Below are 14,572 nucleotides of genomic sequence, written 5' to 3' on the forward strand. Positions count from 1 at the left end.
GTGGGGTTGTTAACCAATGTCATAAAACAACATGTGTACTACTGTTTCATGGGAAACTATTTGTTCTGTAAGCCTTCACCTGAAGTACAATAAAATATAAAAATAAAAAAAAAAGAAAAAAAAAAAAGAATCAGCCTTGGGCTGATGCTGATGATTCTCTCCCCCTCCTTAAGTTAGATGAGGTTAGCCGTACCTGCCAGAGCAATTTTTTTACATCAACAGATGAAAATCAGGTGTTCCGAAAAGATAAATTAGGGGGCAAGTCCTAGATGTGACACTAGAGGTGATGATAGTTCCTGGAGTCCTTTCCTAGACACCTCGACATTTAGAAAGGTAACATATCTGAGTCATTCTACTGCTTGCATTATGGAGTTTCTATGTACTGTTGAGCATGTCACTTGATTTACAGTCTTCCACATCTGAATCTATGATATAATCAATAAGCAGCTATGTGTCATTGAGTCTTTACTGTGTCTTCTTTACAAAATACCAGTTATAGTAATAAGTGATGGAAATCAAACTACATTATTCTGAAATATCAATCCAATGTGAAATATTGGAGCCAAGTCTTTATCTAACATCACAAAAAAACTCGTTATAGAGATCTCAAAATCTGGACCCAGTTTACCCTATACGCCAATTATTCCTGTTTTTCAGTTCCTCTATTTCAGTTTAACCTAATTACTATGTATATAGGTAACTGCATATTCAAAGAATTAAAAAATAGGATTGACCACTTAAGCCATTTTATATTAAATTACTCAGGTATGGAAACTTTTTGATCGCAGCTCTCAATAATAAACCTTCCTAGTTATAAAAGATAATGGAAACTGAAAGCCAAATAAATAATCATAAAAACAGTAAGAGGTCTCAATAAGCAGTTGTTATACTTTGAAACATCCGATTTTTTTCCACTGTCTAATTTTAGAACATGTTCATCACCCCAGAAAGAAACCCCATACCCATTAGCTGTCACTCCTCATTCTCAACACCACCACCGGCATTGTTTTACTACCCAATAGCCCATATTGCTTAACGGTGGAGGACTGAAATGCTGCTAGCCAGAAGACAAACTCTCTGTAGGAAACCCACCTCCATTCTAACAATTAAGCAAAGCCTACATTGGCAAATCACTTTTCTCAATAACTTTATTCCCTATGTTTTCTTATTTAAAATATTGGTGTCTAATTAACCTTTACAGAGATAATATTAAAAAAAAACCCATAGAATAACATTACATAACTACAGCACTACTGTACCATCATCGATAGTCCCAACTTTGGTATCTCTTTTCTTAGTCTTCTTTTTTGCAGCTTTTTGAAAAGGTGCAAATTCTACGATAGCAGGATATTCTTGACCTGTTTAAAAAAAAAAACCACAAAACTTGCTATAACAAAGAAAATGTCAAAAGTGGATACAAGGAGTCAACCGACTGCTCTACAGGCCTCCTATGATGGCAGTAATCTGAAGAGGGTCTCCCAACGGGCATAAACAACACTGGCACAACTATACTCAACATGCTATCAAAGGAGTCCAAAATTCACACTGATAACATAGTGAAAATATATAGCACAGAAGGAAAATATTTATTTTCTCAACTCTTAAAACGTGACATTTTGATATATGAAATAAACTAATCTAAAAAATACATCAGAATGTCCAGAATAGGCAAATTGATAGAGACAGAAAGTAGATTAGTGGTTGCTTAGAGCTGGGGAGGGGGAGGGGGCAGTGGTGGTGGTGAGAATGAAGAGTGACAGCTAATGGGTATGGGGTTTCTTTTTGGGGTGATGAACATGTTCTAAAATTAGGTTGTAGTGATGGCTGTATAACTCTATGTGTATACTAAAAGCTACTGAACTGTATACTTTAAAAGGGTGAATTTTATGATATGTGAATTATATCTTAATAAAGCTGTTATTAAAAAAATACACCAGATCCCTGCCATAGGAAAATGTCACGCAAGAGATAAAATACTATCTTTAGATCATTGGTATGTAGACATAAGCCAGAATCATATAACCAGAAATGGCCAGGAGGCATCATAAAGCAGTCATGGAGAAAACATGGTTTTAGAAATGCTAATGAATGTTCAATCAGATTAGCTTAATTACTGTGACATACTTGAGGAGAAGGAATAGATAAACCAGGCCAAAGAAGAGAGAAACTGTGACATACAGGCTGAGAAAACAAGTAGGGCCAGACTATGGAGGACCCTAAAAACCTGGCTAAGGAGTTTGAACTTTTTTTTATTACTGTTATCTTAAAATCAGTATTTTTTAAAAGATTAATTTCATGGCAATATAACAGAATGAATTACATAAAAATGGAAAATCCTATAAGTTTAGAGGCAGTGGTTGTCCAAGCATTACGTGGACATAAACTGTAAAAGTGTTAATAAGTCTAGACGAACAAGACATTTAAAAATAATAAACTAAGGACTAATGGACCACAGCTACCAAGGCCTCCACCAGACTCAGTGCAGTACAGCTAGGTGGTGCCCCACTACCACCACTGACTGCTCTGACCGGGATCACAACAGGGGGTTCTGGACAGAGCTGGAGAAGGATGTAGAACAAAATTCTAACTCACAAAAAAAAGACCAGATTTACTGGCCTAAAGGAGACTGGAGAAACCCCAAGAGTATGGCCCCCAGACACCTTTTAGCTCAGTGGTGAAGTCACTTCCAAGGTTCACTGTTCAGCCGGGGAGTGGACAGCCCCATAAAATCAAATGGGACTAATGAGGCACAGCAGTCCAGGGACAAGGACTAGAAGCAGAAAGGGACAGGAAAGCTGGTGATAGGGAACCCAAGGTTGAGTAAGGATACGGTTGATGTGTTGTGAGGTTGTTAACCATTGTCATAGGGCAACATGTGTACTGTTTAATGAGAAACTCTTTTGTTCCGTAAACCTTCATCTAAGTTGAGAATAGCAGCACAACTGAAGAGCATAGTCAATGTCACTGAACTGTGCATGTAGAAACTTTTGAAATGGTGTATCTTTGGCTATGTATATTTTCACCAAAAAAAAAAAATAAAAGGTCGAGAAAGGAGAGGGTTGACATGTCGTGGGGTTATTAACCAATGTCATAAAACATTATGTGTACTACTGTTTCATGAGAAACTATTTGTTCTGTAAACCTTCACCTGAAGTACAATAAAAAATAAAAATAAAAAAAAATAAACTAACAAGATTCATCACTTGTTTAAATGTAGGGGATAAAAAAGGAGAAAAAGGTTAAACGCAACCCAGATTTCCAGGCTAAGCAATTAGGAAATCATTGCTATCTACTGGAATAAAAAAGTTGGAGTGGAGAAGTAGCTGGTGTGGGGGGAGGATTAATATAAGTTGGCCAATACACAGTGGCAATCTTTTAACTGGTATATTTCCTGGCGAAGATTTAATTTTTACCAACTTTGAAGGAATACTGAAAAAACAAAAGAAAATGACACACCATTCACCTGTGACTGCATAGCCAAAAGTGGCAAATGGCAGCTTCGGCATCTGACTAAATCTTGTGCAAGTAGCAGATAATAAATAAAAAGACAGTTAGGGCAGAAATTGTTCTTCCCTACAGACCAGACCCTCCTGGATGACAAAGGGGAGATCATCAGGTTCGTTGTTTTAATTACATACAACTGAGTGAAAATGTCAACCAGTATTCCACTGGCAACTACTGGCTTAAAGTATTTGAATTAAATAATTAAATAAATATTGGTCCTTGCAGCAAGATGAGAATATGTAAAACTTGCCGTACAAGTTTAAAGAGTTATTTATCAATATTGCTGCTGAAACTAGTAAATAATTAAAACAATGTATCATCTAATCCAGGGCAAAAAAATTGTCACACAAGAAAATGGCAGTGATTTCATCCAGTTGATCAAACCACAGAAAGAACAGGTTAATAAATACTAGAGGGCAAGTGACAAGTTACACATCTATTTATAAGACTGTGCTAAGCTTATCACATGGGTAAAAACTCCTTAAATGTTGCACATTTTATGACCCAGGATTTTAGAAAAGCTATGAAGGCACTGACTGTGATGCACACATTGTCTTAAACATACAAATGACAAAGAAACTCCCCTTCTAGTTTAGTTACAAGGACTCACCTTTATTGTCAAGGAATACATAACCATCAAAGCGATCCCTGAACAAAATAATGTCCTCTTGGTTTTTAAAGTTGATGTATGCTCTGGCATACATATGAGGATACAGACTGCAGAGAGGAAAGCAATTATGTAAATGCGCTTGCGGGAGTCTGGCTGAATTACAAGTACACATACATTAAATAAAGAGACGGGCTCAAAAATCAAAAGGAAAATATTGGTAGGATGCAAAGAATTGAAGAAATCTTTTTCTTTTACCTAGTATCATTAGAAAAAAACTCAAAATAATCATGCTCCGGCATAGGCTGAAGATGTTCCAGAAGCTGTTCCTTGGTCAAAGTGGGAGGTAATCTTCGAATTACCACCTTAAGAAATGAATAAGGAAAATCAAATTACTACAAATCAATTTCCTGTCATACCTGAAAGAATCACAGTTCCTAAAGAAAGCTGGGTTTTAAAAGACGAGATTACTTGTAAAAACCCAGGAGAAAATATTTTTCGACAGCCTAATGATCAGAAAGTGTCAAACCTAATAGTAACGCGGTTTGTAAAAACTCTTACAAACGAGAACTGCCTGGATTAAGGACCTCACGTTCTGCTCTTAACCAGCAGCCCCGTAATTTATTAGGTTTGCACAGCATTTTTTATCACCCATTTTTCAACAAATCTAGTGTTAGGAAATCAGTAGGCCAACCCTGATCTTCTGTGGGTGCCACAAACTCTTGATTTATTGATACCTCTTCTCTCCACATCCAGCACATCCTAAAACAAAATCCTTCCTCATTCAGTTTGCAAAATTCAAAACTCTTAACTTTAAGAGTATAAAAAATGCACCTATTACTCCCAAAATAGGATGCTCCCGATCCCCCCTACAAAGACCACTAATCTCCCCTACGCGCTTCCCCAACTCGCCTCCATTAATACTATCACAAACTACTCCCACCTCTGAGGTCCGCTTCACGATTTAGTTTAATTCTCCCCAATAAACCTTTTAATTTTCCATTCTCTTTACTGTCGCCCCATCCCCGATAATCATCTCACAGCTCTGACCTAAACCCTTCTCATCTGGGGAGCCCACCTTCCCTCACTCCCACCCCGGGGCTTGGCCGGGAGGGGGTTCCCTCATTTCAGGCGAGTGGGTGAGGTAGGGTGGTGCGATTTTCATTCAGACGAAGAGACAGAGGGAGAGACTGGGAGATGAAGAGGGGCAGCCCCATTCTCAACCATGCTCTGTGGGCGGCGGACCCGTCCCACCCTCTCGCGGGCCAACGGCCGACAGGCACCTTGCTCAGCGCCTCTTTTTTCTCCTTGTTGCGATCCTGTTTATCTTCCCCCTTGCCGCTTTCCCCTGAAGCCCCGCCGCCGCTGCCTGTAGCCCCCGGGGGCGTTAACAGGGTTACTCGCTTCTCCTTAGGCCTATGCTCCTTTTCCTCCTTCATGGCCACGGCTACGTTTCTCACAGCGGCAGCTGGGCCTAAACGCCGCTATGCGAGGCACCGACGAAGCCCGCCCAGCTACCTCAGAGCTCCGCCCCCCAACAAATGATCCTAGTTACAAGCCTGGTCTCCCTTTCGATTGGGCCGCGCCAGGATCTCGCGACACTTCAGAGCGCCCGGCTTTCCTCAGTAGAAAGGTTTTAACACCTGGTCCTTACTTCCCGCTCGCTGAATCTCCCCACCCCCAATCCCGTCGCGGCCCAGACTCCCTCGGGGCTCTCTCCTTCGCACACCATTAGCTACCCCGCCATCTTGACTAGAACTACTCGCTCGGGGACTACAGATCCCGGCATACAAAGCAGTTACCAACTTCTGGCTAGGAGTGCTGGGAGCATAGAATACTCAGGGTCCCAATTTGTAAGTAAATTGAACCCTCTAATCTTGAAAGCTCACTGTTTTTCAGGTCAAAATATAGGTTCTTGCAGGCCGTAATTCCTTTTATTTTCCTCAAATAAACTTGGTGTTTTCCAAATTTGACCTCATTAGGGGAACGATTTGTATTTTCTACTATTGATTCTAAAGTGTACTTCTAGAAGTTTTAGTTTTTTTTTTCCTTATATTGGTTAGTATTCATAGCTGATTCACATACTTAATAAACAAGCACAAGATGCTGATATTTAAATGATGTAATATGACTAAACTGAGATTTGTTTTCATCACCTTTTTTTTCTAAAAGTATTCTATCGTGGTATGCCCTGCAGGAAGGAAAAAAGTAAAACCCGACATGACTTAATTGGAGTCACCCTCCTCTCCACTTCGAAGAAGGCCAATTATACGTTATTCATAATAGTCCCAAACTGGGAAGAAAGAAAAGAGAGAAGGGGAAGAAGGAAGGACTCAAAAGAAACCCAAAAAGTCCTCATTATTTCACTGTACACTTCAAGGTCCTTCTTCCCAAGATGGGCAATATCATGTTTGGGACCACACCCTAGAAAAGCAGAAGAAAGATGTCTACACATGCATACATACAAGCCTTACTTTAAAAATTCATCTGTGGCCTTCATTGAGCAGGCTGCTTTCAATAAGTTCTATCGTCCCTTTTATATTAATTCACCTCACAAATAAAACTCCTTGTGGGTAGCATGTGGGACTGCCTGGCGTTCAACTCCACCTAGCTTAATGGGAATAATAAAACTAACACCTAATTTCAAGAGAAAAGCTATTTTCATTTACATGTTGTGTTCATTAGTCTTTTAAAATAATTCTTGACCCAGATTAGCGCTGAAATGACCCAAATCCTGAACAGACAGTTAGGAAAGGAGTTGGATAATTTGTAAAAAAAAAAAAAAGCAAATTTATTTCACATAAGTGCCTGCTGATTCTAATTTTACCTGTGAAGGAAAGCATAATATTTTATTTTATATATTAGCCAAGTTAAAGATATGTTTGAGAACTTTGGACTCCAACGTAAAAAGGAGACTTACATAGTATAATTATTTGAAATACTTTTCCATCAGTTAAGCATTATAACAAAAAGTGTTAACCAGCTATTTTCCATGTCTACTGATGACATAAAGCAGGAGGTAATAGAAAATATGAGTTAAGGAATTCAGTTTCATGGGAGATTAAGGTGAATTTCTCAATTATACAAAAGTTTCTCATCTGAAATGGGTTACTGAGCTTTGGAGGGATTACATTAAATTCTGAGTGAGAATATCACGCTTATGTAAATTTGTAAGTAAATCAAATAAACTTAAAATAATCCTGGAAATGTATAACTTTCCCAGGGGAATGATTGCACAGGATATAAAAGTCAAACAAAAATTATAAATCAATCTTATTTCTCTAGTGTGAATTTACAAAGTTGCTATGTACTGAGACCAAAACCAAACCAAACCCTTTGCTGTTGAGTCAATTTTGACTCATAGTGACCCTATAGGACAGAGTAGAACTGCCCCATAGGGTTTCCAAGACTGTAATCTTTACCGAAGCAGACTACCACATCTTTCTCCCACAGAGCCGCTGGTGGGTTCAAACTGCTGACCTTTCGGTTAGCAGATGAGTGCTTTAACCACTGCCCCACCAGGGCTCCTTTATGTACCGAGAGTGAGATGAAATTTAGACAAAAGGAAACTTATGGACTTTCACAGTAACAGAAACAATCATGATAAAAGCTCGTTTTTACCCTCTGCTGGGCATTGGTGTTAACTCGTTTGGCCCTTGCACCAGCCTTTTGCGGGTACTATTGTTTGCCCAATTTTGCAGTTCCCTATTTTGCAACATAAATTAAGACAGATATGTTGGTGGTTCAAACCCAAAATTACATGGCTAGCAAATAATATGCTGATTCATGAGCCCAAATGACATCTCCAAGTCTAGCAGTTTAACATGCCCACACCCCACACACAGAACTAGAAAAAAATTCAGTTATCTTAAATATACTGGCAAATTCTCAGATGTAAAAGTAATGTTAATGAAATGCTGTTTATGTTATATTAAAAGCCAATTGCTATTGAGTCAGTTCCTACTCATGGTGACCCCATGTATGCAGAACAGAACTGTGCTTCATAGGGTTTTCAAAACTATGACCTCTCAGAAGCAAATTGCCAGGCCTTTCTTCCAAGGTGCCTCTAGGTGGGTTTGAATCGCCAACCTTTTGTTGGTAATCAAGTGCTTAATTGTTTATACCATCTCGACTGCTAACCAAAAGGTTGGCTGTTGGAACCCACTCAGTGGCACCATGGAAGAAAGGCCTGGTGATCTGCTTCCGTAAAGGTTACAGCCAAGAAAACCCTATGGAGCAGTTCTGTTGAACAATGGGGTCGCCATGAATCGGAATCGACTCAACAACAGTGGGTTTGGTTTTGGGGTTTATGTTGTATTACAAAAATATGAAGATACTCTTCATGTCAAATATTAAACAAGTACAGTAACACATTGCATGGATATAGAAGAGACGACAATTAGAGAGAGATATAATGAAACTCATAAAAATTCAGATTTGAGGAGACCGGGGCTATAAGACAAGCCCCCAAAGAAGAGGAAATACCAAAGAAGAACATTTAAGCCCCTCTTAACCTAAAATAGGAGCCCTGGTGGCACAGTAGTTAAGAGCTATGGCTGCTAACCAAAAGGTCGGCAGTTCGAATCCACCAGCCGCTTCTTGGAAACCGTATGGGGCAGTTCTGCTCTGTCCTATAGGGTCGCTATGAGTGGAATCAACTCGATGACAATGTTTTTTTTTTTTTAAACCTAAAATAAAACAAACAAACAAAAAAGTTAAGATCAGAAATATGTTTCTCCTTTAAGCATGGTAAACTTCTAAGCAGTATAGATTAAACGCTAAAGGGAAAAATGGTTCATAATGAATAATTTTCTAATTTTGAGCAGAGTAGTGTCCCAAAGATAAAAAAAAAAGTTTCCAATGTTAAAAGATCTCATAGGTCATATTTCCTTTTTATAGACATTAAAGATCCTTTGCCTTTTTGTTGTTTCAAATACTTTAAACCATTGTTTGGATAATCATATAATAATGAATAACGGTGAGTTTAAAAATGGAATCATTTAGATTCACCAGTTAAGAACAGGGTATTCAAACTATAAAAGCTTTATCTTGATGATGTTAAGACAAATAGTATTAAATTAGTCTTTTTTCTACAATTTTAAAAATTATTTGAATTTTTCCCCCTAAATCTTAAACTCAAAACAAAAGGTTTGTTTGCCTAATTAATTCCCCAAATCCTTCCACTACCCCTTGCCCTTATACTGCACTCAGTTTCACACATAAACAAAGGAGGGGATGACCCACTGACTTTTTATTGAAGATGAGGGTTTACTTCTCTTACAATCCCCATTTCCCCCAAACGCACACATAAAGGCAGAAAGTGACTGACAGGAGAAATGTAAAATAAAATTATTTGTCTATTCTCCAGTCTCAATTAAAAGAGAGAAATGGACAGGGAGTCTTGAACAGAGAGAAAACAGTATTTTGGACCTAAAAATATTCTACTCATTTATGAGCTTTGGTATAAATTGCTTTTCACTGTACTAATTAAAAAAAGCTGGAGATAGAGAATATTTATGACCCAGTGACAAGAAACCTTATTACCTGACTAATCATCCTAAAGGCAGGTTTCCAAGGAGGATTAAATTTGACTGTGCTTTGTTCTTATTGTAAGCTATGGGGGGTCCTCTTTATTGTGCTTCCCTGACATTCAGTATAAGGATATAAGCACTCTTGTCATGTTTTCCTTAAGAGTCTGCTTTACCTAGCATGTGTTATGGCTTGCATTAACTCCAATAGATTGTAAAACATGCTTTGGGAAATTCCATGAAGTCATAAACGATTGCAGAAAGTAATGCTAGCTCAGAAATTGTACCTGTTATTAATCACTTAAGTCATAGTACACTGTCAAGACACAAGTAAATAAAAATAGTACTAACAGGATTTATTCACAGTGCAAAGTCTTGTTCTTCCATATACTTTCCCTTACCCCATCCTTATTATTTAATTATATTTTTCATTAAATCACAATTCAGTGTTAACGTTATTACAACTATGTAAATGTTCATAGCTGAGACATGTAACATACGATTATTATGCTTCCTTTCTTGTACAACATTTTGTTTTTCCTGGAGTCCCCAGGTGGCGCAAATCGTTAAGCGCTAGGCTACTAGCCAAAAAGTTGAGGGTTCCAGTCCACCTAGAGGTGCCTTGGAAGAAAGCTCTGGCAATCTACTTCCAAAAGATCACAACCATTGAAAACCCTATGGAGTACAGTTCTACTCTGACACACATGAGGTCACCTTGAATCAGAATTGACTCGACAACAACTGGTTTTTAATAATTACCTTGATTATTTTGTTTGTTGGTTTGATTGATTTCCTTGTACCCATTACTATTTTTTCTCCAAACTCATCCAGAGATGTAAAACCTTACTTCATAAGGTCAAATGTGAGGCAGTGTATTAGTTTTATTTATTTATTTTTTTTGAGACATTTCTCCTCGTGTCCTCTGCCTTCATCCTCCTATAAGGATTGGTTGGTCTTTAGGCCTGCTACAAGAGCTATGGTGTGCTATGGCTGCTAACCAAAAGGTCAGCAATTCGAATCCACCAGCCGCTCCTTGGAAACTCTATGGAACAGTTCTACTCTGTCCTATAGGGTGGCTATGAGTCGTAATCAACTCGATGGCAACGGGTACACAGATGTTATCCTGGGTCTTCTCTTTGCCTTTCTTCTATGTTGGATTCTTCTGTTAACTTGATGTCATTCTACTGTTTTTGATCATTTAGGTTGTTTCCAATTTTTGGCTGTTACAATTAATGCTGCTATGTACATTCTTGTACACGTTTCTTCGTGCATTCACTTCTGTTGAGTATGTATCTAAGAGTGGAATTGCTGGGTCATAGGTTGTGTGTCTGTTTAACTTGTCAACTTGGATGGAAAAAAAATTACATGTTTATTTTCACTAACCACTAACTGGAATTCAGCATTCCCTCCAAGTATGCATGTAGGCGACAACAAACCATAGCAGTATTAGCAGTACTTGTGATTATAACTGATAGAAATGATAGACCATTTCCTAGTACATTATAGTTATTGCAGATAATGTAAAATGTTTATGCTGATGTGTTCAGTTCTTGAACTTTTCTGGGCTTCTGCAATACAACTTGGCTTGCTTGTTGACTTCCTCCTGAGCGTGTACTTAGGTTTCACATTTCTTCCGTTCAGCTAAGCAAGTTTTATGTCCTTGTGGGTCCAGATCTTTTATAATTCTCTGTTATCATTTTAGTGGGATCTCAGAGTGGTGTGGAGATGGAACATGTTCATTCTAGTGTGTTTCCAAAGTCTTCTATGTGGCTTTAAATTTCTATTGAATCTGTCGTTATGTCTCTCTCTCTCTTTTTTGTCTCAATATTATTTATGTATACCTTCACTCTTTTTGAAGAAGCCCTGGTGGTGCAGTGGTTAAGTGCTCGGCTGCTAACCGAAAGGTTGGCGGTTCGAACTCACCAGCCACTCCATCTCAGATATTTTTATATGTATTTTATTGTCATTTAGTTTCAATTTTTTCATAGTCTCCCTTACTATTTTCCCTAACTCGTTAGCTATTTGGGATTGTGTTTTTAGTTTTTAGAGGTATTTTTAAAACTATCTTTTTACTATTGATTTAAAATTTCAACATACATATTTGATTTTTAGTAAGTTTAGAGTTAATAAGTTTAACCACAGCATTCTCCCAAATAATATATGGAGTTTTCAATACTTTAATTCCAATCTTTCTCATCATACCACCCACTTTTCCATGTTATGGTTGTAAGGTGTTTGGGTTTCTTTTTTTTTTTTAAACCTCCCCTTTTTATATTAACAGTACCCATGTAGGTTTTCCAATATGATTATCAGAGTATTTGCTGACTATTGCTTTTTGCTTTCTTCTCCTTCCTTCTGGGTTCAGTTTACTTCTTGGTGAAATCTTTGTTTTAATAGTTATATCAGTGAGGGCCTGTGAATAGTAAATACCCACAATCTTTATATGTCTAAAAATATTATTTCACTCTCAAGTGAAAATTTAGCTGTATATATTTCGCCAAGTACCTTGCCTCCTTCAAATCTTTGCTCCAGTTTCACCTTCTTAATGAGGTGATTCTGACAAACCTTTAAAAACTTTCAATCCATTTCCTGTCCCAGGCAATCTCAATCCCCTTAGCTGCTCTTTTCTCCCCATAGCACCTACTATATAATTCACCTATTTTATTATGTTTATTGTTTATTTCCTGTCTCCCCCTCTACTAGAATGTCAATTTCATGAGGACATAATTTCTGTCCATTTCATTTAGCTATGTATCCCAAGGATTTAGAAAAATGCTTTCCATACAGTAGGTACTAAGGTTTTATTTTATTTTTTAAAGAATTTGTTGTATTTGCTATATTTGTTGAATGAATATGGAATTCCTTTTTTTAAATTTTTTCCCATACAAAAATTTATACATACATTGTTATATGACTCTAATTGCTCTCCTCATACTGTGACAGCACACTCCTCCTTTCCACCCGTGATTCCCCATGTCCATTCAACCAGCTCCTAACCCTTTCTGCCTTCCCATCTCACCTCCGGACAGAAGCTGTCCTTTAGTCTCTTGTATCTACTTGAGCTAAGAGGCACACTCCTCACGAGTATCACTTTATGTCCCACAGTCCAATCCAATCCCTGTCTGAAGAGTTGGCCTCGGAATTGTTTTAGTTCTGGGCTGATAGAGAATCCGGGGGCCATGCTTTCCGGGGTACCTCCAGTCTCAATCAGACCATTAAGTCTTGTCTTCTTACTAGAATTTGAGTTCTGCACCCCACCTTTCTCCTGCTCCGTCTGTGTTCCCTGCCAGGGCACTCATTGGTGGTAGCCAGGCACCATCTAGTTCTTCTGGTCTCAGACTGATGAAGTCTCTGGTCTGTGCAGCCCTTTCTGTCTCTTGGGCTAATACTTTCCTTGTGTCTTTGGTGTTCTTCTTTCTCCTTTCCTCCAGGTGGTTGGGACCAATTGATGCATCTTAGATGGCCACTTGCAAGCTTTTAAGACCCCAGAAGCCACTCACCAAAGTAGGATGCAGAACATTTTCTTAATAAGCTTTGTTATGCCAGTTGACCTAGATGTCCCCTGAAAGCATAGTCCCCAGACCCCTACCCCTGCTACTCTGTCCCTCAAAGTGTTTGATTGTATTCAGGAAACTACTTAGCTCTGGTTTAGTCCAGTTGTGCTGACTTTCCCTGTAGTGTGTGCTGTCCTTCCCTTCATCTAAGGTAATTCTTATCTACTATCTGGTTAGTAAATAACCCTCACCCTCCCTCCCCACCCTCATAACCATCAAAGAATGTTTTCTTCTGTGTTTAAACCTTTTCTTGAGTTCTTACAATAGTGGTATTATATAATATTTGTCCTTCTGTGACTGACTAAATTCACTCACCATAATGACCTCCAGCTTCCTCCATGTTATAAGATGTTTCACGGCTACATCGTTGTTCTTTATCATTGCCTAGTATTCCATTGTCTGGATATACCATAATTTGTTTATCCATTCGTCCATTGATGGGCACTTAGGTTGTTTCCATCTTTTTGCTATTGTGAACAGTGCTGCAATGAACATGGGTGTGCATATATCTATTTGTGTAACAGCTCTTATTTCTCTAGGATATATTCCAAGGAGCGAGATTGCTGGATCCTATGGTAGTTCTATTTCTAGCTTTTTAAGGAAGCGCCAAATCGATTTCCAAACTGGTTATACCATTTTACATTCCCACCAACAGTGTATAAATGTTCCAGTCTGTCCACAACCTCTCCAATATTTATTATTTTGTGTTTTTTGGATTAATGCTAGCCTTGTTGGGGTGAGATGGTATCTCATTGTAGTTTTGATTTGAATTTCCGTAATGGCTAATGATCCTGAGCGTTTCCTCGTGTCTGTTAGCCGCCTGAATGTCCGCTGAGGTGAAGTGCCTGTTCATATCCTTTGCCCATTTGTTAATTGGGTTATTTGTCTTTTTGTTGTTGACATTTTGCAGTATCTTGTAGATTTTAGAGATTAAATGCTGACTGGATTTGTTGTAGCCAAAAATTTTTTCCCAGTCTGTAGGTTGTCTTCTGACTTTTTTTGGTGAAGTCTTCTAATGAGCATAAGTTTTTTATTTTTAGGAGCTCCCAGTTATCTAGTTTGTCTTCTGGTGTCTATGCATTGTTACATATGGTTTGTGTTCTGTTTACATCATGTATTGGGGCTCCTAGTGTTGTCCCTATTTTTTCTGCCATGATCTTTATCTTTTTAGATTTTATATTTAGGTCTTTGATCAAGTTTGAGTTAGTTTTTGTGCATGGTGTGAGGTGTGGGTCTTGCTTCAGTTTTTCACAGGTGGATATCCAGTTATGCCAGCATCATTTCTTAAAGAGACTGTCTTTTCCCCAATTAATGGACTTTGGGCCTTTGTCAAATATCAGCTGCTCATAGGTGGATGAATTTATGTCTGGATTCTCAAT

General features: G+C 38.3%; 1 protein-coding gene across 2 annotated transcripts in view; it reads right to left on the minus strand.

Annotated features, from left to right (window-relative positions):
• UPF3B (UPF3B regulator of nonsense mediated mRNA decay) overlaps window positions 1-5,655 on the minus strand; it is an 18,119-nt gene extending 12,464 nt beyond the window's left edge. For both annotated transcript variants that reach the window (XM_004379827.2, XM_023734500.1), the window contains exons 1-4: window positions 5,395-5,655; window positions 4,370-4,476; window positions 4,115-4,221; window positions 1,260-1,358 (exon numbers count right to left, since the gene is read on the minus strand). In XM_004379827.2, coding sequence (XP_004379884.1) covers window positions 1,260-1,358; window positions 4,115-4,221; window positions 4,370-4,476; window positions 5,395-5,550 — 469 coding nt within the window. In that variant the 5' untranslated portion in view covers window positions 5,551-5,655. The remainder of the gene's footprint in view (window positions 1-1,259; window positions 1,359-4,114; window positions 4,222-4,369; window positions 4,477-5,394) is intronic.
• Window positions 5,656-14,572: the final 8,917 nt, after the last annotated feature.

Source organism: Trichechus manatus, unplaced genomic scaffold (genome assembly GCF_000243295.1).
Source record: "Trichechus manatus latirostris isolate Lorelei unplaced genomic scaffold, TriManLat1.0 scaffold00068, whole genome shotgun sequence".
NCBI classification, from domain to species: domain Eukaryota; kingdom Metazoa; phylum Chordata; class Mammalia; order Sirenia; family Trichechidae; genus Trichechus; species Trichechus manatus.